The sequence below is a fragment of the Terrapene carolina genome, unplaced genomic scaffold (assembly GCF_002925995.2).
Source record: "Terrapene carolina triunguis isolate 2854851 unplaced genomic scaffold, T_m_triunguis-2.0 Scaffold242, whole genome shotgun sequence".
Classification (NCBI taxonomy): Eukaryota; Metazoa; Chordata; order Testudines; family Emydidae; genus Terrapene; species Terrapene triunguis.
Genome location: NW_020664593.1, coordinates 6,028,169 through 6,050,836, shown reverse-complemented (window position 1 = coordinate 6,050,836; position 22,668 = coordinate 6,028,169). Strand labels below are relative to the sequence as shown.

At 47.3% G+C, this 22,668-nt stretch overlaps 1 protein-coding gene across 1 annotated transcript in view; it reads right to left on the bottom strand.

The window, feature by feature from the left end:
• Positions 1–22,668, bottom strand: part of IGSF11 (immunoglobulin superfamily member 11) — a 143,704-nt gene that overhangs the window by 2,213 nt on the left and 118,823 nt on the right. The window contains exons 2-4 of the mRNA XM_029912776.1: positions 3,620–3,783; positions 1,743–1,950; positions 668–893 (exon numbers count right to left, since the gene is read on the bottom strand). Of these exons, the coding sequence (XP_029768636.1) occupies positions 668–893; positions 1,743–1,950; positions 3,620–3,658 (473 nt within the window). The 5' untranslated portion in view covers positions 3,659–3,783. The remainder of the gene's footprint in view (positions 1–667; positions 894–1,742; positions 1,951–3,619; positions 3,784–22,668) is intronic.

The following is a 22,668-nucleotide window of genomic DNA, read 5'->3' as shown; positions in this document are numbered from 1 at the left end:
ACTCCTACCCTGCAACCCCCAGCTATTCCAGTCCTGGGCTCCCCACACAGCCAATGCCAATGCCCCTCATGCCTGTTTTATACAAAAATCAAAGGATCCCATACCAATTGAAACTCTGGAGTAAGTTAAGGTAGAAGACTAGAAGTAGGCGGGTTGCCATTTGGCCAGTACACCAAGTCAAACTTCTAAGTCTCACAAGTGGTACCATGGGATAGTTTCAGAACCAAAAGTGATCAGGGCCTTAGCTTTATTTCACATCTGGAGGACAGCTGATCCAGAAGCACAGCACCCCTCGGCACCACACTGGGGAATAGGGGTAAGTCCTCAGATTCAAGAGGTTGCAAAATTCTTTGGGTGATCCTAAGGCTACCTTTCCACAATTTCCAGTCCTTGGCTATTTGAGTTTGCTTTGAAATGCATTTCAATCTGTGAGGCCCCCCAAATCAATAGTAACCTGTGAACATTTTGGCCACAACTTTTTTTGTTGAGCAGTTGTAGCCCAAGAGCCATTTCCTATATGAAGAAACACTATAGAGAGAATGGCCACTAGAGGGCACCCAAGACACTACAGCTGTCAAGTCACCCTTTTATTCCCCACATGGTACCTTCTTTACAAATAAGTGACTATACGGTGACTCGGGGTAATCTCGATAAGTTGTGTCATCACTGGCAGCACAGACAAAACCAAGCCAAATTAGCCACCTGGGGAAGAGGAAGATAAACAATAGAGCGAGCACCTTGCGTGGCAGTCGGGGGTAGCCTGGGAGCATTGTCCAACTTCTCCCAGAGGTATGTCGGCCGAGGAATGCCTTCTTCTGAGTTGCAGGTCAGGGTAATATCGCTGCCGACATCCAGGGACCCCTGAATTCTGCAGAGCGGAGCGGAAGGAGGAACTACAATGAGAGCAGAGGGGAAAGCAACAGCACGTCAGGAGGCATATCCAACAACGGGCCTGGGTTCTTGCTGCTCACCCGCTGCCTGTGAGTGTGCCCCCAGGTCCGAGAAAACAGGATCACGGATGTGAGCAACAGCGTGCAGCTGCAAGGCAGTGAAAGGGCAGAATGGGAAGGGGGGAGACTGACACTGAAGCCACAGTTACAGAAGCCCCACTAAGACTCTGGCACGAAAAATGAAAGTGTAACTTTGTCCTGGCCACTTTGCATTTGACCCATCCCTGAGAAGAAGAGCATCTGCAGTTCCCTAGCTGGGATCACATGATAAATCCTTCCTTCATTAAATCCTCCTGCTCCACAGCATATGCTGGTTATGGGCTGAGGACAGGAAAACATTTGCCCCCATGAAACAGTAATGGCACATTGGCCAAGTGCATTACTGGGGGAGCTACAACCTACTATGAAGCACTCAGTACAGGCCACTTTTAGGGGAAGGAAGCCAGAGTTGAGGACCACGGGTCTGTTCCATTCTCTTGTTGTTATGTAGGAAACTGTCATGGCCTCTTTAATATACCTACCCACAAGACACCCTCATCCCCTCAATACATTCCCCAAAGCACCTCACATCATAGCCCCAAGAGCCCTTTGTCCCCCAATATGTACACATCCACAAGATACCTTCCAATATCCTCCAGTACAACCATCAGCCCCACCTCACAACCTACCCTCAATGTTTCCAGGTCCCCCCAACAAACACCCAGACTGTCTTGTTTCCCAATGCATATCCCACCACACACACACACACACACACACAGAACTCTCTTGTCTCCCCACTCCCAATACACACACCCAAGACGGTGAGTCCAATGACTCCAATGTTCCTGCCACCTCGGTCTGGAAGGTTGTTGACCAAACACTGGTACGTGCCAGTGTCCGAAAGCTGGGTGTTGTTGATGAAGATGGAGGCACTGGTGGTTGGCATTGTCCCTGCAAACCCCACTCGCCCATAGAACTGGGGTGCACCACCAAAGATCTGCCCCCCTTGGTAGAGAATAACCTAGAAAAGAAAGAAGGATTGGACATCTCTCTGTACTGGCTGCTGTGAAGAAGCAAAATGTGTATTACAATGAGGGGCAATCAGAAAGGGCCAGCTCCTAATGGACCTTAGTGAAACTGAATGCCAATTGACAGTAGCTCCCATGTGGAGAATGCCAATTGACAGTAGCATCCTGTCTCTAAGGGAGGATTGCTCTGTGATAACACGGAACTCAGCAGTGGCCTCAGAGGCACAGGGTGTGTGTCAATAACACACTGCGACAGGCTCTTTTCTCAGAGGCAACATGCCAGGTTCCCAAGTCTATTTTTCTGACTGGATCTGGGATGTCTGCCTCCTCCTCATTCATGCAATGGTCAGTTTCCACCAGGCGGGATGGACTCTGAGAGAATGAATCTCCATGGCTCCCTGAGCTGCAGCCCTGAGTGTTTTGTTGGAAACAGGCACTGGGGGGTGAGCAGCCAGGGTCACTTTAGTTCTCCCCTTGCTGGAGATGCCCTAACATGATTTGAAACTGCCTGTTCAGTTCATTGCAATGATCCTCACCACCAGGCAGCCAGGCCCCAGGAAGTAACAAAGGGGTACAGTCACTAGTCACCAACTGCTTACACAGCTGGAACAACAACATGAGCTGCTGAAAACCAAACACGCTTCACTGGTGGATTCCAGAATTCACAACTGAACCTCAAGTGCCTAGGGAGGCGAGCTGGCCTGGGACAAGAAAATTTCAGAACAAGGTTTCCTAATGTTTTCTAGCAGTCTGAGCATAAGGCCCAGTGGTTCTCAGACTATGATCCCTGGGCCACCACAGAGATATGGAGGCCCTCCTGATGTCCTTCAAAATGAAACCCTCACAAGCAACAAGCAGTGGGGTGTTAGGAGGACAGGTGGGTCCATGAGAACATCTGTCTCTTAAGAAGTGTTCTGCAGAATGGAAATACTGCAGAACCCCAGTACAAAGGAATCAATCATCCTTTTAGCTTCAGCCTCAACTGCTTCCAGATTCTCCAGAGACACCTCCAAGCCCCCACCTCCCACACCACAGAGTGCCCCAAGCTGGGCCATCCTCCTAGTGCCCCATCCTACCCACAGGATACCTGGAATCCAGAGCAGCTCACTCTACACTGGACACCTGCCCAGTGTGTAAGTCAAAACAGAACAACTTAGGAGACAGGAGACAGGTTAGGTGCCGAATAAGGTAGTGGGGAAAGAATTAGAAACACAAGGCAAGAGTAAGGAACATAGGGCACATACAGCAACATGGGAAGACATGCTGGGACACAGGGTGACAATTGGAGACACGGAAAGATGTAAAAGGACAGAGTCAATATTGGTTACAAAAGGCAACAGAGCTAGATGGGATGACAACTGAGGCACTATAAATTCTGCTAAAGAACCTCAGTCCTGACCTCCATCACCCTACTGCTCCACTGCTGAGCTCTTCCAGAGCCGGGGCAACAGGAATGCTGTGTCTTCTGGGATGTCCCATCCTGAGTCATGAGCTGGTGACACTAATGCTGAAATCCAGCTACTGCACAGTTTTTCTGCACTAGAATCCAGAAGGGTGATCAGACAGCCCACAGCCAACACACGCACCCCTGCCCAAGTGATGTTGATGGGACAAGGGAAGAAAAAGATACAGACAGCTCCATATTCCAATGAAGACTGGTACCTGTTCTGGCTGGTTGGCATTGGAGAGTGGGATGACCATCCAGATGACATTAAGGTTAGTGAGGGCAGCGCTAGTGGTGAAGGTACAGGGCAGGATTGCCGTCTGTCCCCGAGCAACCTGGATACTCCCTGAGCTCACTGACACCTCTAGGGGGCTCACCAGACCTGTAAAGAAAGTGACACAAAGTTCAAACATCTACCCCCTTCCCTGTGTTCTTGCAATGCCACCCTTTTCACGCAGCACTGTACATGAGTGCGGAATGGCACCAGCATTGATTCAGGGGCAGCAGTCCCTTTCCAACCACCACAGGCCAAAAAGGGCGACATCGTCCCCCAGTGCTTTGCAAAATGGAGCCATTCTTCCCAGAGCCATTGCAGAAGGCAAAGGTGAAATGACAGCCATCTTAACTGAGGACATTGTCGCTTCAGTCCCTTTAAAAATAACAGGGCCCATTTTCAAGACAGGGAAAAATCTGCAAGAGAAGCTAAGCTGTCCTAGAGATAATGAGCAGCATTTGAAAACCCACCCAACATCGAGAAAGTGAGCAACTCTGAAACTGCCCGAGAAGGGAAACCAGGTACAAGGGTTTTAACAAAGAGGTAGTGAGACGAGAGAGAGAAACAACTCATGTTAAAAGGAGACATGCAATTAGCCCTCCATTTTTTCTCCAACAAAATCCAGTATGAACAGGAAAGTTTTTGTGATTGTTTTACATTTAAAAGGGTTCAAATAATATCTGTTTTTAAATCCCAACTTCTTTCTATGTGATTATTATGGCTCCTGACGCTGAAAGAACAGATCGAAGCAAAATGACTTTCCAGCATTCATGCCGCTTACTTTTTTTGCATTTTATTCAGCCTGGATAATGCAAGTAGCCTGACCAGCCTCACTTTGACTCCCAGTCGTTTTCAGTTTCCAGCTCTCATGCACTGGCTCAGAGCTGCAACGTTTGGGTTGCAAACCATGCAGGGAGAGATTTAAATCCATACAGCCAAACTCTGCCCATATGAAAATTAACAAGAAAATGCTGCAAAGATTTCTATTAACATTACGTTTTTTAAAGAGTTTTTTTTCCCCTCCCACAAAATCTCAATATTGGGTTGAAACCACCAACTCATAGACTTTAAGGTCAGAAGGGACCAATATGGTCATCTAGTCTGACTCCCGCATGATGCAGGCCACAAAAGCTGACCCCCCCACTTTCCCTTAACTCTGCTGTTGAAGTCTCCAGATCGTGATCTAAAGACTTCAAGTTGCAGAGAATCTTCCAGCTTGCGACCCCTGCCCTATGCTGCGGAGGAAGGCGAAAAACCTCCAGGGCCACTGCCAATCTACCCTGGAGGAAAATTCCTTCCCGACCCCAAATATGGCGATCAACTGAACCCCGAGCATACAGGCAAGATTCTCTAGCCAGACCCTCATTTTACCAGCGATGGCCGTTATTGCCTAATTGACTAAAATCACGTAATCCCATCAAACCATTCCCTCCATAAACTTATCTAGCCTAATCTTGAAGCCAGAGAGGTCTTTCGCCCCCACCGTTTCCCTCGGAAGGCTGTTCCAAAATTTCACCCCTCTGACGGTTAGAAACCTTCGTCTAATTTCAAGCCTAAATTTCCCCACGGCCAGTTTATATCCATTCGTTCTCGTGTACACATTAGTACTGAGCTGAAATAATTCCTCTCCCTCCCTGGTATTTATCCCTTTGATATATTTAAAGAGAGCAATCATATCCCCCCTCAGCCTTCTTTTGGTTAGGCTAAACAAACCAAGCTCCTCGAGTCTCCTTTCATAGGAAAGGTTTTCCATTCCTCGGATCATCCTAGTGGCCCTTCTCTGTACCCGTTCCAGTTTGAGTTCATCCTTTTTAAACATAGGAGACCAGAACTGCACACAGTACTCCAAGTGAGGTCTCACCAGCGCCTTGTATAACGGAAGCAGCACCTCCCTGTCCCTACTAGAAATACCTCGCCTTATGCATCCCAAGATCGCATTAGCTTTTTTCACAGCCACAACTTGCATCACTTTAAATGTCACTCAGTCCCTCTCATGTTTAACATATACATGAGGCCTCTAGGGGGCACAGTAAGGCATTACCAGCTATCAGATCTTATCAGGATGCTGATAACACTCAGCTGTACATCTCCAGCCTATGAAAGGTGGTCAGAAATTTTCCAATGGAACATTTTTCTGCTCGGAGGTGCCCATGTGGGTTGAAATCAATATTCTGGGGGAAGTGTTGATTTCTACAAAGTATCAATGGAAAACAGACAGATTTCGACACCTGCCTGGTTTCCTGCCATCTTGCCCACTCAGCCTCGTTGGCAGCCTGGCTGGCGGGCTAATGGGGAACAAGGAGCTTGGAAGTCATAGGATCCTTGGCTTTCAGTTCCTTGGCATCTCCCGCTCCCTGGTTCCCCAAACTGTCCAGTTCCTGGGGCTCCAGGCAGCTCTGGGAGTCTTAGAAATGTTTTGAGAAGGTCAGAGTGACATTTTCGAATTCCCCTTCTGCAGGAAATTTCAAAATGTTATTTGTCTGCCTGTTTCAAAATGATGTTTTTTATTTAGAATTTCAGAATTTCCTGCTGAAACATTTCAGCCAGCTCTTGTCCTACTATCGGAGAGAACTTGGAGCTATGGGAAGAAACAGCTGGCTTAAGTTCAAGCCAGCAAGCTACTATCAGGGGATGCTGGCAGTAAGCAGAAATAGTTTGAAGCGTGAGCAGGCATGACCTCCCCTCAGTACAGGGTCTCTGCCTTCAAACCACTAAGGCAAAACGCAAACTTAGGATCCTTTTGGATTCCTGACTTGCTCAGTGATGGCCACGCAACACTAGTAGCCAAAATGCCAATAGAAGAATTTCCCAATCGGTTTGTGAACAATTCACAAAAAGAAAGAAAATGGGGATTATTCATCCAGCTTTGAATGCGAGCCTGACTTGGAATAATGACCACCCAAATGGGAAGCAAAGCAACCACCGCACTCCAACGTCTACACTGCAAAAAGGTGTGCTAACCCAGGTTAAAATAGCAGCAAAGACACGGCAACTTGGCTTTTAACTCAGACTGGCAGCACGAGTTCAACCCCAGGCTTCCCTAAAGCCTTTAACTCAAGCTGCTAATCTGAGTTAAAAGCTGAGTTGCCGTGACTTCACTACTCTTTGAATAGCGTAGCTGAAGTTGCGTATTTTAGGTCGACTTACCTGGCTGTGAGGACGGCGGCGAGTCGACCGCTGCCGCGCCGCCGTCGACTCCGCTTCCGCCTCTTGCCGCGGTGGATTTCCGGAGTCGACGGAAGAGCCATCGGGGATCGATTTTATCACATCTTCACTAGACGCGATAAGTCGATCCCCAATAGATCGATTGCTACCCGCCGATTCGGCAGGTAGTGAAGACGTGCCCCAAGTTAACTAACGTGGGTTAGCTAACCCAAGTTACGAATATGCCTGTTTTGGCAGTGTAGGCAAACCCTGAGTTACCAAAGCAGCCATGGAACAGGTACCTGCTGTGTAGGAGGAATGGGGCTCCTTGTTATCCCTGGCATTTGTTATCCCATGCAGCTCTGCCAATGCCCCTCACTCTTGATCTGCAGCCTCTCCTACTATTCCAGTCCTGGGCTCCCCACACACAGCTCTGCCAATGCCCTTCACTCCTGCCCTGCAGCCCCCACCCCTCTGGTATTCCAGTCCCTGACTACTCTTCCAAACAACTGCAATGCTGAAGTGCAACACTCCCAGCTATTCCAGGACACTGTCAATCAGTGCGGCTAAACTGTGTGGTAGGTTTTAGAAGAGGGCACTAGGGGATAGCGGAGACCCAAACACATTTCATTTGCCTAGGGTACATCTCTGAACCTGGATGTGCAGTATATGAATTCAATACATGGCCCGATACCTTCCCTCCTCGCTGAGCTGCTCCACTCTCACTTTGCCACCTTGCCCCATATTTCAGGAGCTGCCATCGCCCGGAGTGTTCCAATGCTGTCAGCTGCTCTTTGGCCCTGAGTGCCCATGATGCAGGAGGCAGATAAAAGACAAAGATTCATGTTGCTAAACTAAGTGGCACCTGCAGGGCTACAGCTGGGGAAAACACACACAACAGCTTCTGACAAGCAAACTTAACAAAGGTGACAGGGGAGCGGGAGACTGTGTGTGTGCAGAGTTATCCTGCACCAATGTAAACAGCGAGACCAGCACACACACAGCACCAGGGAGTCATTACTACAAAGTGACTCCTCTGCCAGGGAGACAGTCTAATGCAGAGCAGAAACAGCAAAGATCAAATGCTCTTTACAGGCTCCTCATTTTAGCAAAAGTCCCTTTTATTTATATCTCAGACAAATAAAAATTATTATTATAAATATCCACACATGGAGAAGCACACACCCCATCGGTAGACACGCACAGACACACCAACACAAAGACACATGCAAACACAATAATACACATGCCCCAACACTGCCAGATGCATGTGCTGACACGCAAACACAGACACGCATGCAGATGCACTCCCATTACTATAATGTGAAGGGTTACACGTTTAAATGTTTAAAAAAACAGGAGTTGCAAGTGTCTCGTTCCCACATTGACATGAACTTGGCCCATTATCTAACCAGGGGGATGTAGATTTTGCACTTAACATAAATATTAAGGTTTGGATTTTCAAAGCAACCTAAGGGAATTAGGTGTCCCATTTGGGTAGCTAAACCCCTTAGACTCCTTCAAAAATCCCAGCCTAATATATCGAATTATACACCAGAACATAAAGCAACAGAGAACTCAGTGAAAGCTGTGTTAAAGGTTCTCCCTTTAGTAAATGAGCATCCCCAAGCATTCAACAAGCTTAAACTGCCTGTCAGAGGCAACCACCTCTCCCCTGTAAGCAACAATCACCTGGAATCGATTCCAGGTACAGTAGCCTCTCTGAGCTTTGGACTTCAATGCCCATAGGTGCACACTGGATATTCACAAGGGTCTCCTGACTTACACTGGTGTCAGTGGAGTTAGACTGATACAAACCGGTGTAAGTGAGAGGTGAATCCAGCCCACAGCCTGTGCACAAGAGACTGCACTTTGCTTTACATTTTGGTCCTGAAGCACCGGGGTGTTTCTGTGTCACCAACTTCTAGGGGAACCAGCTGGCAGATTGATGTTTTGGCTACAAGGGGACCTTTAGAAATTACCACTCGAGTATTCTTAAGCACTTGTATTTCTAGGACCTGGTTAACAAAATAATTGTTGGCATTGGATCATTTTGATTTTATCTTTGATGGGATTCCCTCAGCTTTCCAAGTGCTATCCTCAGCTACCTTCTTTATCAGTTATGGGGCCACTGTACAACATTCATGCCACATGGTTCATACTCACACCTGTGGGATCTAGCCCCACAGCTGGCCTCAGGCTCCCTGCTTGTCCTGGAGTAAGGAAGAGGCAGATGCTACTACTCTATTAACTCCCACATATGGATCTCTAGCCAGTATTGGGCTCAAACAATCAGGTGCAAATAAGGCCCGTCAGACACATGGCACCTGCACACATCTCAGAGGATGTAGTAGAGCGTGTCTTGAAGAGCCCTGGCAGATACTCCCACCAGGACGTGCAACTGGCTGGAACAGGGTGTGGTGCAGGCAAAGTGATCTCTGAAGCTGCAATCAAGGTCCGTTTATTGGAACCTTTTGCGGAGTACAAAAATGCAGCAGTTCAATGAATATCTATAATGTTTGCTAGGGAGGGGAAGAGAGAAGTTGAGCTAAAGTTTCTATGTGTTTGTAGTGCAGCCCATAATCACCTTTCACCATCAATTATAGAGCTAACCCAAGTTCACTAACGTGGGTTAGCTAACCCAAGTTAAGAATATCCTTGTTTTTGCAGTGTAGACACACCCTGAGTTATCAAAGCAGACAATGAACAGACACCTGCTCTGTAGGAGGGATGGGACTCCTTGTTATCCCTGGCATTGGTTATCCCACAAAGCTCAGCCAGTGTTCCTCACTCCTGCCCTGCAGCCCCCCTGCTATTCCAGTCCTGGGCTCCCCACACAGCTCTGCCAATGCCCCTCACTCCTACCCTGCAGCCCCTGCTATTCCAGTCCTGGGCTCCCCACACAGCGCTGCCTATGCCCCTCATAATTAAGTATTCATATTTCTGGGACCTTGTACTTCTAGGACCTTGTTACTCTGGCATTGCCTCAATGTTCAATATCAAACCAGGGATGTGAAATAGTGTCAGAGAAGTGCTCCTGTGCCTCCGTCAGTAGGGAAAGGAGGAGGGATCAGAGAGGGGATAGGAAAGGAAGGAAGTAACAGAGAAACTGAATCAATCCAACACCACCACCTCTACCTAAAGCAGAGATGGTGGGAGCAATGCTTCAAGCTCTACCTGGCAGCGTCTGGAGCAGTGGAAAAGCCCCAGAAAAGGTGCGGAAGACACCTTCAAGGCATGGAACACTTTTGGTTTCACTAGGAATGATGCCCCAGAGAACACATACAAAGTGTGTTCAGAAAATTCTGTAACCCGTGTAGAAATGTGGTGCTCAAGTGGGATAAATTCTGGGATCCTAGCCAGAGGGAGAAACGACAGAACTGTCTTTTACTGAGATTAAAGTAAAAACAAGTCGCTGTGAGTTTGACCCCACGATAGGTGAAATGACCTGGATAAAACTGTCTTCAGTGCTGAAAAAGAGAGATTAAAAGAGAATGCTTCTATTGCTCCAGAGGCATGGTCTCACCACACTATCCACCCCAGGTGAGCTGACTAGCAAGCGGATATGGTGCCAGAGCAACAGTAGGTCCCTCTCCAAGAACGGGAGAATCACACGCATAGGAGAGAGTGATATATGCAACGAGCACTTTGGCTGCAGGACCTGCTAGCACAGCATCCACTTAAGAAGCCACTAGAGGAGACTCGCAGTTCCAAGTACTAATGACATTGATACAGAAAGGACGGCCAAGACACAAGAGGGATGTTGTCCCTGCCGCTAATCCCTTCTGGCCTATGAAGGAGCAACTGCATTGCCATGCAGCAATCCAGTTGGTAGGGGGAAAGATAGCCGTTCCTGAGTGCCAGAGAAATAAAGTGTTTCCGCTCTCTGAGGATCACCAAGGCCAGAGAGCAAGGGTGGCTAGCACACTCAGGAATCGTGAGAGGCTAGCAGAAGGCTGGTTGGCATGTGCCCAAAACAGTTACAGCATCCAAAAGAACTGCTTGCAGCCTCACGACAGCTCAGACTTGCCATGGAAGAGGCTGGGCACTGATTGGACAGAATATTGATCTTGCCTGTTCTCATTGGTGGTGTGTAGACTGCCAGCTCAGTGATGGCCAAACTAAAAGCAGTACTTGCCCAGGATGGCATCCTGCGGCAGCTCCTGAGTGACCACAGCCCCTTTGTGAGTCCAGAGTGGTGAGGAAGTGCAATGGACTTGGGGTTGGATCCAATGTATGACTAGTCCAGCATATCCCAGTCCAGTGGGGTGACCGAATGGGGACCACAGCCTGTGAAGTCATTGCTCCGCAAGGCAGGGGAGTCGGGGACCAGGCCCACATTTGGTCATGATGGAACACGCACATCATACTCACAGGCACAGACACAAATGGGAAGGCTGCCCAGGGGCAGACTTCCAGTGGAGACAATCACTGAGACCTGGGATCGCTAGTAAGATGAGAGAAGGCCCAGGGCACACAAACACGGTTCTGAGAGTGTATGGCAAGAACAAGGCAGTTTTGGCCCCGAGGCGTCCATGGGTGTTGCACCCGCTTAAACCACATTTGATCCATTATCAGGGGCACACAGCGTAGGCAGGTGCCATAGGGAACCCTGTCAGGAAGTTTGCTGACCCAACTGGGTACACCCAAGAAAAGCATCTACCTGTCAGTCTTACCCATCGCATTTGCAGGGCTCCAATCCCTGTAGCATCTGGGCATGTGTACCTAAGCGCCAGGCACACTGCTGACCCAGCTCCTTCCCCACTCCCACCCACAGAGCCTCCCCAAATCCCTCCAGTATCCCCACTCGCAGCTGAGAATTCGCTGATGACAGTTCATCACCCGGGTCTACAAACCAGGGCAGAAATAAGCCAGGTTGGCTTCACCCTCTTTGCTCTTGGAGAAACTTGTGATTGAGTCACACATGACAAGCTCACACTGGGATCTGGGAATCAAGAACCCAATACAGGTTTGTCCATCCCCACTTCCTGAACAGGGATGCTGTCCTGTATCAAGGCCCCAGCTCCATTCTTTCTGGCTCCAGCAATGCTGTAGCTAACAATACCGTCAATGATGGACAAGAAGGCATAGACTCCAGCTCCCTCTCCATTGACTGTGCTGGCTCTGCAGGGCTAACGGGAGTAAAGAGCAGGAAAAACTTAATACTGATCCCAGAAATGCAAGATCTCAGTGACATGTGTGTTAAAAATGTATATAGATCTTAACAGACTAAATCTTCATTCAATGTTTTCCCCCCATTCAGTTAAACACAGGTAAAAACCAGAATTAACTTGTAAGCACCTTCATACCTAGAGAAATGGTCAGAAATCCATCTCTTTGGCACATAGCCAATTGAATAAACAGACTCATCCGTCCCAGCAGGAGGAGCCATACACCCCATTGAATAAACACCTTCTCCCGCCGGGAGCATCCCTCATCCCATTCAATAAGAAGGTAGGACAATGAACACACTAATTCACATAGAGCAATCAGCGGGTTTTGGGTCTTGAGCCCTGGCCCGTGGCATGCCTTGCTGATTGCTCTGCCGCCTGATCAGAGAAACCTATTACCCGCACATCTGTGCTGATCCCATCTGACCCTTCTCTGCTATCATTTATAGCCCACATCTGGACTAGACAGACAGACAACAGAGGAACTTGCTGATGAAAAACCCTTGCTGACCCACCCTGCCCTGTACTCAGCTGCTGGCCTGGTGAACAGTGATAAGCCAGCATTCCTGCCTTCTCCCCCCCGTAGAAGTAAGTTTCTCCCCCACTGCTGGGAGGAGGCCTGGAACCAGCTGCCTTACCACGATTCCGTGGAGCGCATCTCCTTTCCCCTGCAGCGGACATAAGGGACGGGAACCAGAGTTTAAGGCAAGAAGAAAAAAGGCGAGATTTTGCCAGATGGCTTTCTTTCCATCCCAGTTCCTCACCACAGCAATTGTACTTGCTCAATGATCTTACCCGACTTGAAAAAAATCCTAATAAAAGCTTCTGACTAGGGACAAAAGGGGGTGAATATTTTTGTCTTATTTTCAGCAATATGCGGACTAGAAACGGGTTCCAGACATGACATCATGTTCCTTGTTTTTCAGCGCTCTCCAGCCAACCTCGTGAACCTCCATCCTCTCTCTCTGCTCCCCTCCCCACTCTGTAGCACTGGCTTCCTTTCTGCCTCTCCATGCAATCTGACTACGACTGCCACAAGAGCCTTCTCCTTTGCAGCACATGCCACCTGGAGCAGGTCTCCTTGTGCCTCTCCAGTTAGGATGCTCTTTGTATGCAAACTGGTGACACAAATAAAGTTGCATTGTATTATCTAGTGAGATTACAAAAATAGGAAGGGACATTGACAGGAATAAAAATAGCAGCTACAATGACATTAGCTAGGATAAAACTAATCAATCTCCATGCTCTGGGGCATACGTTAATCACCTCTCCATGGTATAGTGTTGCACAATTAGGTACATTATGGGAGGTTTAACGCTTCCCTCTGATACATGCTGCATTGGCCGATGTCAGAGACTGCTCTGTTCTGATCTGACAGTCCTTGAATTCCCAGCGCTTGCATCTGGCTGCAGAGAAATTTGGTAGCAGCTGTACTGACGGGTTAGGGGGGTTCTTAATCGTGTTTGCTGAGCAAGGGCATAGGGAGCCCCTGTGGGATCAGGAACCCGTTCAAGTAATAATATATGGAGATATACCTATCTCATAGAACTGGAAGGGACCCTGAAAGGTCATTGTGTCCAACCCCTTGCTTTCACTAGCAGTACCAAGTACTGATTTTGCCCCAGATCCCTAAGTGGCCTCCTCAAGGATTGAACTCACAACCCTGGGTTTAGCAGGCCAATACTCAAACCACTGAGCTATCCCTCTCCCCTCAATAGTTTGCTCAATAGTTTGCTTCTTCTGCTAACTGGGAAGACAACAAGGCCCGTGATCCCAGTGTGTCAACCTTTGAGGTCACTGTTTCATCCCCTCCCCTAGCAGGGTGAAATAGTGATAGGGGGAAAGAGGCACACAAGGCAGCCTACCTCAGTAAGTGATCCCCTTGGCTCTGTGAAGAGGACACGACTGGCACTTGGATGGAAGGCCTCGCTCCCAGGAAATGTCTAGCTGCCGCAGGAAGTACTGCTGGTGCTTCAGTAGGGGGTGCTCTTCCCTCCTGGGCTAGCGCTGAACAACTGCCCCAGTATGGTGACAGGGAGACACCGTTGCTGGAGGCGAAGTCTCCTGAATCACAAGTCAAGCCAAGGCCTTTCTACATGTATCTGTTAAAGACCCCATTGCATTTCATGCATAAGGGTGTCATCCTTGTGACCCCAAGCTCAGCTTGGGAAAATACAGGCTGGCTACCTAGATCTCCCCTGTAGTTTCAATTGCCTTCATGCACTGTCCTTAATGTTGTACTGTGTGGCAACAGCTACACTCTACCTCAGACCATGCGTTTTCTTTTTATCTAAATGTCATCTGCCTCTACAGAGGAGCTGCAGGACATAGGAGTTTTGTTTCAGTTAGTGACACCTTTCCCCATTCCCAGTAGTGCACCAAAACAAGAGGCAATGACAGTCTGACTCCCAGCACTCTGGTGTGCAAAGGCACGGCAAGTGAGTGACTGGCCTAGAGGGGTGTCTGGGTGGGGTAGGGATATGGCTATAGGGAGCCAGGATAGCTGTCATGGATGGGAGTTGCAGAGCAGTCCACATGTCTTTATCTCCTCCCAAGTGCCCATAGAGGTGTGGGGAGCACCTCAGGGGGAGACCAAAGGACTAGCTGGATCCATGGACAGACCTCTCAATTGCTCTTCAGCTTTCATTTTAAACAATGACGTTATGGTGGATAAGGAAACCTTGAAAATGTGAAAGGAGTCTAACCAATGCAGAGATGTCTGCCTGAGTTTGCAGAGAGCCTGAAACAGTAGCTCTGAAGTGGGAACAGCCCCCATTCATTTCAGTTGGTGTTGACTCAGGTGCTAATGGCCACTACTGATAACTATTTCATTGCTTTTCACAGCATGTTAGAGAGGAGGGGAAATGTCATTAGAAAGATGTATATCAGTGTTTCCTGAAGTGGGGAGGGGCATGAAGGACTAGCCTGGGGGTGCAGCAGAATGGAAGCTGTATATATTAAGATATGGAGACCTAACAGCACAAGGTGGGGAGCGGCAGCAGTGTAATTGGTTTCATTTTTCTGAAGGGGGACTCAGTTCTCAAAAGTTTGGGAAACCCTGGTTTGGATAGATATCATCCCTGTGAACATCTCCAACAGGTAGACCTTATCCCACACAGCTAGCCTTGCCCCTTTGCAGATACAGTCCAGGCCACAGTGTGTCAAGTATCCTGAGATTCACCTACACGAGACCTGTGTAGGAATGCAGGACATTCTTACACAGAACAGGAGCCTAATTCATGCTCCGCTTGGAATCTGAAGATAGAGACGCTGCCACTTCGTTTTCCCCCTCAATTTCCCTGTTAAAATTCTCTCGACAAAGCCAAGTCAGCAGAGATGCACCGCGCTGTGGATTGGTGCCAAGTGCAGTCGGCAGCATGTGCCATTGCTGACACAGCATAGCGGCACCTCCGTGGGGGGAAGAAATCCACCAGTATCTCTGCAGTAGAACACATCCGCTCCCGGGATCAGGGAAGAGGGGTCGGAGTTAGGAACGGGGAATTGAAACAGGTCAATGAGGCTCTGCCACGGGGCTTGTTTCTATTTGCTGTTTGCCAAGCCATGAAAAATACATTAATGGCCCAGCAGCCTTGTAAATGATTTATGGTCAAAAGAATAAATTTCTTCCTCTTCCCCTGAAAAAGGCGACATGATGATAAACTGCTTAATAAGGGAAAACAACGCAAAGCTCAAACCTGATCAATAATATATCAGGGTGGGAAGGAAAGGGGCCAGCAGGCACAAGGAACAGGTACTGGGGGAGGGGCGGTGCACAGCTGTGGGGGTGGGGGAATAGAATAAATGGCCCGGGGTATTATGCATATTGGGGCAAGGCACACTGGGGCAGATGGGTAGGAAAGCAGGCGGGAGGGGGGACTGGATCATCAGCAATTTTTAACACTGCTAGAAAATGCACCAAAGATCGGGCACCACAGAGTTTGAATGTATTGCTCCAACCTCACTCCCATCCCCAACACCGACACACACCTTTCTGAAAGGCAGAGATTGGATCCTCGCCTCTCACTGCTGGAATCTTTAATGCTGCAGAGGCCTCGAAAAGCCTGCAGAAACAGAGACCCTGGGACCAGACACAGCTTCAGGGAAGTCCCCCTGCTGCTCCCAAAATAAAAATGCTTTCATCTCCTGCACCTTCAGCTCTCCCTGGGGACTCACCGAGACTGGAGCAGGGTGTCACTGCCTTTTAAACCAGCCTGTCGCAAAGAATCTGTAGTTCACCTTGAACACAAATGCTCGGGACCTAGGACTGAATTATTCGTGTCCAAAGCAGAGAGATCCCTCCCTCGCCCTGCCAAGAATCCAAGGGGGAGGGAAGGGGAGGGTCACTCTTTTTCTGTCAGGAGTAGAGACAGCAGCACACGGCCTGGAACGAGCCAGCCCTGATTAAACACAAGTTGTGTATGATGCGCACACGCACTCCCCCAGACATATGGAAAAGAGAGACGCCCCCACTTTTCCAAATCTCAAAACAATCCAGCCCCTTGACACCAAGGTGGCCCCCAAGGGGCTCTGCAGCAGGCCTCAGGTGGTGCTGCTCTGTGCCAGGGACAATCTGCCAGACCTGGCAGCAAAGCCCAGGCTGTGTTTGTGCTGATGCAGATGCATGTTGCAGGAATAACGAGGCAACAAGCCAATGGAAACACACAACATTTGCCCACCCCGATGGTGATGTATTCTCTCACACACAGGCCCACAGACTGCATGCAGTGGGGTGCGGGTCTGTGTATAGACAGTACGACAGTTAACATTAATGGAAGGCTTGGTTTGAGAAATCAAGCTCTTTGGAGTCGGGACATTCCCCAGAGATGGCTTCCTTTAGCTCAAGTGGTAGATGGAGGCCAATGTTTCTGGAGCTGCGGGGCCAGGGGCCAGTCTCGGCTCTACAGCTGCATGCTGTTTTAATGAGGAGAGGTGGTGGCCTTTCCAGAGTTACAGTGGGAACCATAGTCCTGCTAGAAGGTGGATTTGGGTCCCCTTTATAATGCCAAAAAAGGAAATACCGTCATGCTTTCAGATTTTTAGGGTTAAGTTTATTTGATAACTAAGAGGCTGATACCCCACCTACACAGGGGCCGTGCCACTCCAGCCTAGGGGTCTGGCACCCCGCTAATGGCCATGTCACCCCAGCCTAGGGGTCTGGTGCCCCCTCCTCCCTGCCCAGGGTCTGTGTTATGTCAACCTGGGGGTCTGGCACTCACCACAGGAGCTGTGCCACCAGGCCCACTACCCATATAAGCCATGACTCCATGGCCTACAGGTGTAGTGTTCCCACCTCCACAGCGATCACGCTGCTTATAATGCACCACTCTAAAGGATCTCCTTCAAAGTTAGGGGGCTGGGCCAACTCTCTTCAAAGTTAGTGGGGATCTTTCCATTTATTTCAATGGCAGTTGGATCAGGCCCTTAATACACACCTTAGCAGACTCTCCAGGCCTCCCTCAACCTCCAACTAATGATAATAATAAAAATGCCAAGCTCTCTCCCTCCTCCCACTCTTTGCCCCAGTTCAATGGCCCCTATTTGAAACTCCCTTTTCCTGTAGCATTCTGGAGCCCTGTGCAACAGGAAATACCTTGTCTTGCTCTTCTGCAAAGTTCCTGAGCTCAGACTCATAGACTGTAAAATCAGAAGGGATCATTGTGATCCGATCCCCTGAACAGGCCGCAGAACCTCGCCCACCCACTCCTGTAACAGACCCATAACCTCTGGCTGAGTCTGAAGTCCTCAAATCATGGTTTAGAGACTTCAAGTTACAGATATAATCCACCATTTGCACTAGTTTAAACCCACAAGTGACCCATGTCCCATGCTGCAGAGCAAGGTGAACTCCCCGCTTCCCCCAGGGTCTCTGCCAATCTGACATGGAGGGAACTTTCTTCCCAACCCCAAATATAGCAATAATAATATAATATATGGAGATATACCTATATCATAGAACTGGAAGGGACCCTGAAAGGTCATTGAGTCCAGCCCCTGCCATCACTAGGCAGGACCAAGTACTGATTTTGCCACGGATCCCTAAGTGGCCCCCTCAAGGATTGAACTCACAACCCTGAGTTTAGTAGGCCAATGGTCAAACCACTGAGCTATCCCTCCCCCCAATCACTTAGACATGTGGGCAGGATCCACCAGCCAGACACCTGGGAAAGAATTATCTGTAGTAACTCAGAGCCCTCCCCGTCTAGTGTCCTATCTCCAGTCATTGGGGATATTTGCTGCTAGCAGTCCAAGACCAGCAACATGCCAGTGTAGGCAATCTCATCATACCAGCCCCTCCATAAATGGATCATGCTCAGTCTTGAAGCCAGTTAGGTTTTTTGTCCCCACTGCTCCCCTTGGTAGGCTGTTCCATAACATTCCTCAAATGGTTAGAAAGCTTCCTCTAATTTCAAGCCTAAACTTGTTGATGGCCAGTTTACATCCATTTGTTCTTGTGTTATCATTGGTGCTTAACGCAAATAACTCCTCTCCCTTCCAGGTATTTATCCCTCTGATGCATTTATGGAGAGCAATCATATTTCCCCTCAGCCTTTGTTTGGTTAGGCTAAACAAGCCAAGCTCTTTGAGTTTCCTCTCATAAGGCAGGTTTTCCATTCTTCTGATCATCCTAGTAGCCCTTCTCTGCACCTGTTCCAGCTTTAATTCATCTTTCTTAAACACGAGAGACCAGAATTACACACAGTATTCCAGATAAGGTCTCACCAGTGCCTTTTATAATGGTACTAACACTTCCCTGTCTCTATTAGAAATACCTTGCCTGATACAACCTAGGATTGCATTAGCCTTTTTCATGGCCACATCATATTGGTGGCTCATAGTGATCCTGTGATCAACCAATAAACCCAGGTCTTTCTCCTCCTCTGTGACTTCCAACTGACACATCCCCAGTTTATAGCAAAAATTCTTATTTGTCGCTAAATGCATAACCTTGCACTTTGCACTATTAAATTTTATTCCATTTCTATTACTTCAGTTTACAAGGTCGTCCAAATCTTCTTTTATGATAGTCCTGGCAATACCTCCCAACTTTGTGTCGTCCACAAACTTTATTAGCACAATCCCACTATTTGTGTCAAGGTCAGTAATAAAAAGGGTAAATAAGATTGGTATCAAGTCCGATCCCTGAGGAATTTCACTAGTAACCTCCCTCCAGCCTGACCGTTCACTTTTCAGTGTCACCCGTTGTAGTCTCCCCTTTAGCCAGCTCTTCATCCACTTTTCAATTCTCATATTAAACCCCATCCTCTCCAATTTAACTAACAATTTCCCAAGTGGAACTATCAAATGCCTACCTGGATTTCAGAAAGAGTAGATTTAATGCATTTCTCTTTGTTTAAAAAACCAGTTATCTTCTCAAAGAAGGAGATCAGGCTGGTCTCATACGATCTACCTTTTGTAAAACCGTGTTGTATTTTATCCCAATACCATGTACCTCTATGTCCTTAACTACTTTCTCTTTCAAAATTTGTTCCAAGACCTTGCATACAATTCAAGTCAAACTAACATGCCTGTAGTTTCCCGGATCATTTTTTCCCCCTTTCTTAAAAATAGGAACTATATTAGCAATTCTCCAGTCATAGGGTACAACCCCCAAGTTTACAGATTCCTTAAAAGTCTTTGCTATTGGGCTTCAATTTCTACCTCCATAGCTTCATTGCCGTTAGCCACCCTGCCACTACCCCTCAGCTCTTCATTAGCCTCATTAAAAACTGAGGCAAAGTATTTGTTTAGGTGTTGGGGCAGGCCTACATTATCTTTAATTGCCACCCCATGCTCAGTGCTTAGCGGTCCCGCTTCTATCCTTGTTTTCTTTTTATTTGTATGGCTACAGAACCTTTGCAAGGTCCAATTCTGCTTGGCTTTTGGCAGTTCTCACTTTATCCCTACACTTTCTGATCTCCAAGAGGTAGTTTTCCTTACTGATCCATCCCATCTTCCATTTCTTGTAGGCTTTCTGCTTTCTCTTAATCATCTGTTTGAGATGCTTGCTCATCCAGCTCCCACAGCAACTGAAGCATCTTATTGCACAGCAATTCAGAAAGGAGTCCTGTTTCACTTAATCTGCACCTTACAAGATGGTCTTATTGCCTACACAGGACCCCATGCCGCCAGGTACTTAAGCACATGGCTAACATTCTGTGCTGTGAGTAGTCCCATTGAAGGCAACCAGGGCCGGCTCTAGGGTTTTTGCAGCCCCAAGCAAAACATTTGCCACCCCAAGCTCCGAGAGCGCAACTGCCCAAGCACAAAAAAAAAAAAGAATGGCCGGAATGCCGCCCCTGGAATTCTGCTGCCCCAAGCACGTGCTTGCTTTGCTGGTGCCTAGAGCCGGTCCTGAAGGCAACAAAGTCAATGGGACTATTTCTCATGTGAAAAGTTAAAGTATGTGCTTTAGCTTGCTCAGTTGGGGTGTAAGAGTCTGACTCTGCTCCCATACATTTCAATTACAAAACTCCCATTGATCTGAATGGTCAGGATGGAGCCCTAAGCGAGCAGCACATGTGTGCATGGCACAGCCTTCCATCCTTTTGCTGAAAAACTGCTAATGCTGTTAAAAAATGATTGTGCAATCACAAAGAGCAGTTTTCAAAGGGTCCTAATGCAACCAAACCAAAACCAGTTTTCACTAGGATACTCAAAGGCATGACTTTGCGGTAAGCAATGTAAACATATTATATGATTCCCTCTTTTTATTGCCAGCTCATTTGGATCTAACACTGTCCAAAAGAATCCAAAAGTGCACTCAACCACTTTTGCTGAAATTTTAAAACCCTCCCACAAAACTTACAATTAAAAAAATTTAAAACCTTAAAATTAAACCTTAAATTAAAAATAAATAAATAAATAAATAAATAAATAAAGTCCCCATCAGACAGACTAGACCTGGAGCATATCAATTCAGTAAAGGGGATGTTTCAGGAGATTCTGAGTAGGGCTGGTTGAAAAAATTTTCAACAAAACAGTTTTCCATTGGAAACACAGTTTAATTGAAATCAAAATGTTTTGCAGGAACACGTTCACTTTGATGAAATTTTTGATAGGAAAAAGTCAAAATGAATCATTTTGATGTTCATTAATTATGATAATGTCAAGACATCTTGTTTTGAGAAGGTAAAAACATTTAGTTTGGACTTCAATGTTTTGATTAATTTCTTTTAGACTTTATAACAAATATTGTTAATATATTGTGCAATTATATTTAATATTTTATGTTGTATTATGTTTTGAAATTATCAAAACATGTTTATGTTATTGAAACAAAATGTTCTGATGGTTCTGAACATAATTTTTTCAGAATTTGTGTTCTGTGGGAAATTTCAATATTTTACTTTTTTGTACCAATTTGGAATGAAACATTTTTTTTGAAATGCTAGAATTTCCAGTGGAACAGAAACTGCCATTTCTGACCTTCTCTGGTTATGAGAGACTCAAAACTGGAGCTTAGATTAGAATGGAAACATTTAGGTAAACTTAACTGCGGACGTTGCTAGTGCTCCAACTAGAATACCCATGCACACATCCACAAACAAGCAATAGAAATATATGTCTTTTTATACACTGTTCTTTTCTTTTAGCTAGATGACAGTTTCTCCTCACATTCTGTTCCTTCAGCAAGATAGAAAGTAGGGAAGATTAAGATTCCCTACTTAAAAGTCCAGATGGGCCTTTCTTGATGATATATTAAGAACCCCTATTCCCTGTTGCCCTGTATTTTGTGTAGGTGTTTACACCACTGCAAAGTGAATGCAAAGTGCATGTAAAACACCTCCAGATCACAATAGTAGTGTTTTACACCCAATTTGCACTGGTGTAAATGACAGCACAAGTCGTAGGGCAAATAGTGAACTGGATTCCAAGGGTCTTAGGCCATAACTGTCAAAAGAGACAGCTGATTTGGGGTGTCTGTTTTGGGGTGCCTAACCCGAAGCACCTTGGGCTTGGTTTTCAGAGATGCTGAGCACCCCCAACTCCAACTGACCTGTAGGTGCCCAACACCTCTGAAAACCCAGCCCAAGTTGGGCGCCCTAAGTCAGTAGCCATTTTTGAAAAATTTAACCTATATAGGGTTTCCCCTGAAGATCACAAAACCCTTTCTTAAGGTGGGTATCAGCTATGCATCAGTGTTCCAACTTGCAGAGGGAGAAAATTGAGGCAGAGACAATATGTCTTTTTTAACATCACACAGCAGATGAGCCACTAGCAGAGAGGGGAATAGAACCCACTCACTCGAATGCCAGTCTCATGGCCCATCTACTCACCACCCCTCCTAGAGCAGTGCAATGTCTTATGAGTAACGGTTTTCAATTAATGTACAAATTTATTTTCAAGGTAAAACCAGCAGCTTTACTGAGTATGTTCCGCTTTGCTGGAGATCGACACACTACACCAACACCAACAAAAACTCCTCCAAATGACTCAGCTCCCAAACCTACTGGGCACCATGTAATCCCTGGGATGGATTCATTGACGGGGAGGGATTCTGGAGCACTAATGTGGGAAAAAGTTGCAAACCCTCACAAGTAGGGTTACCATATCTATTAAATAAAAAAAGAGGACCCTCCACGGGCCCTGGCCCCGGCCATTTCCCCACCCCCAGCCCCGCCCCAACTCCGCCCCTTCCCCGCCCTAACTCCGCCCCCTCCTCCCTCCCATTCCCAGC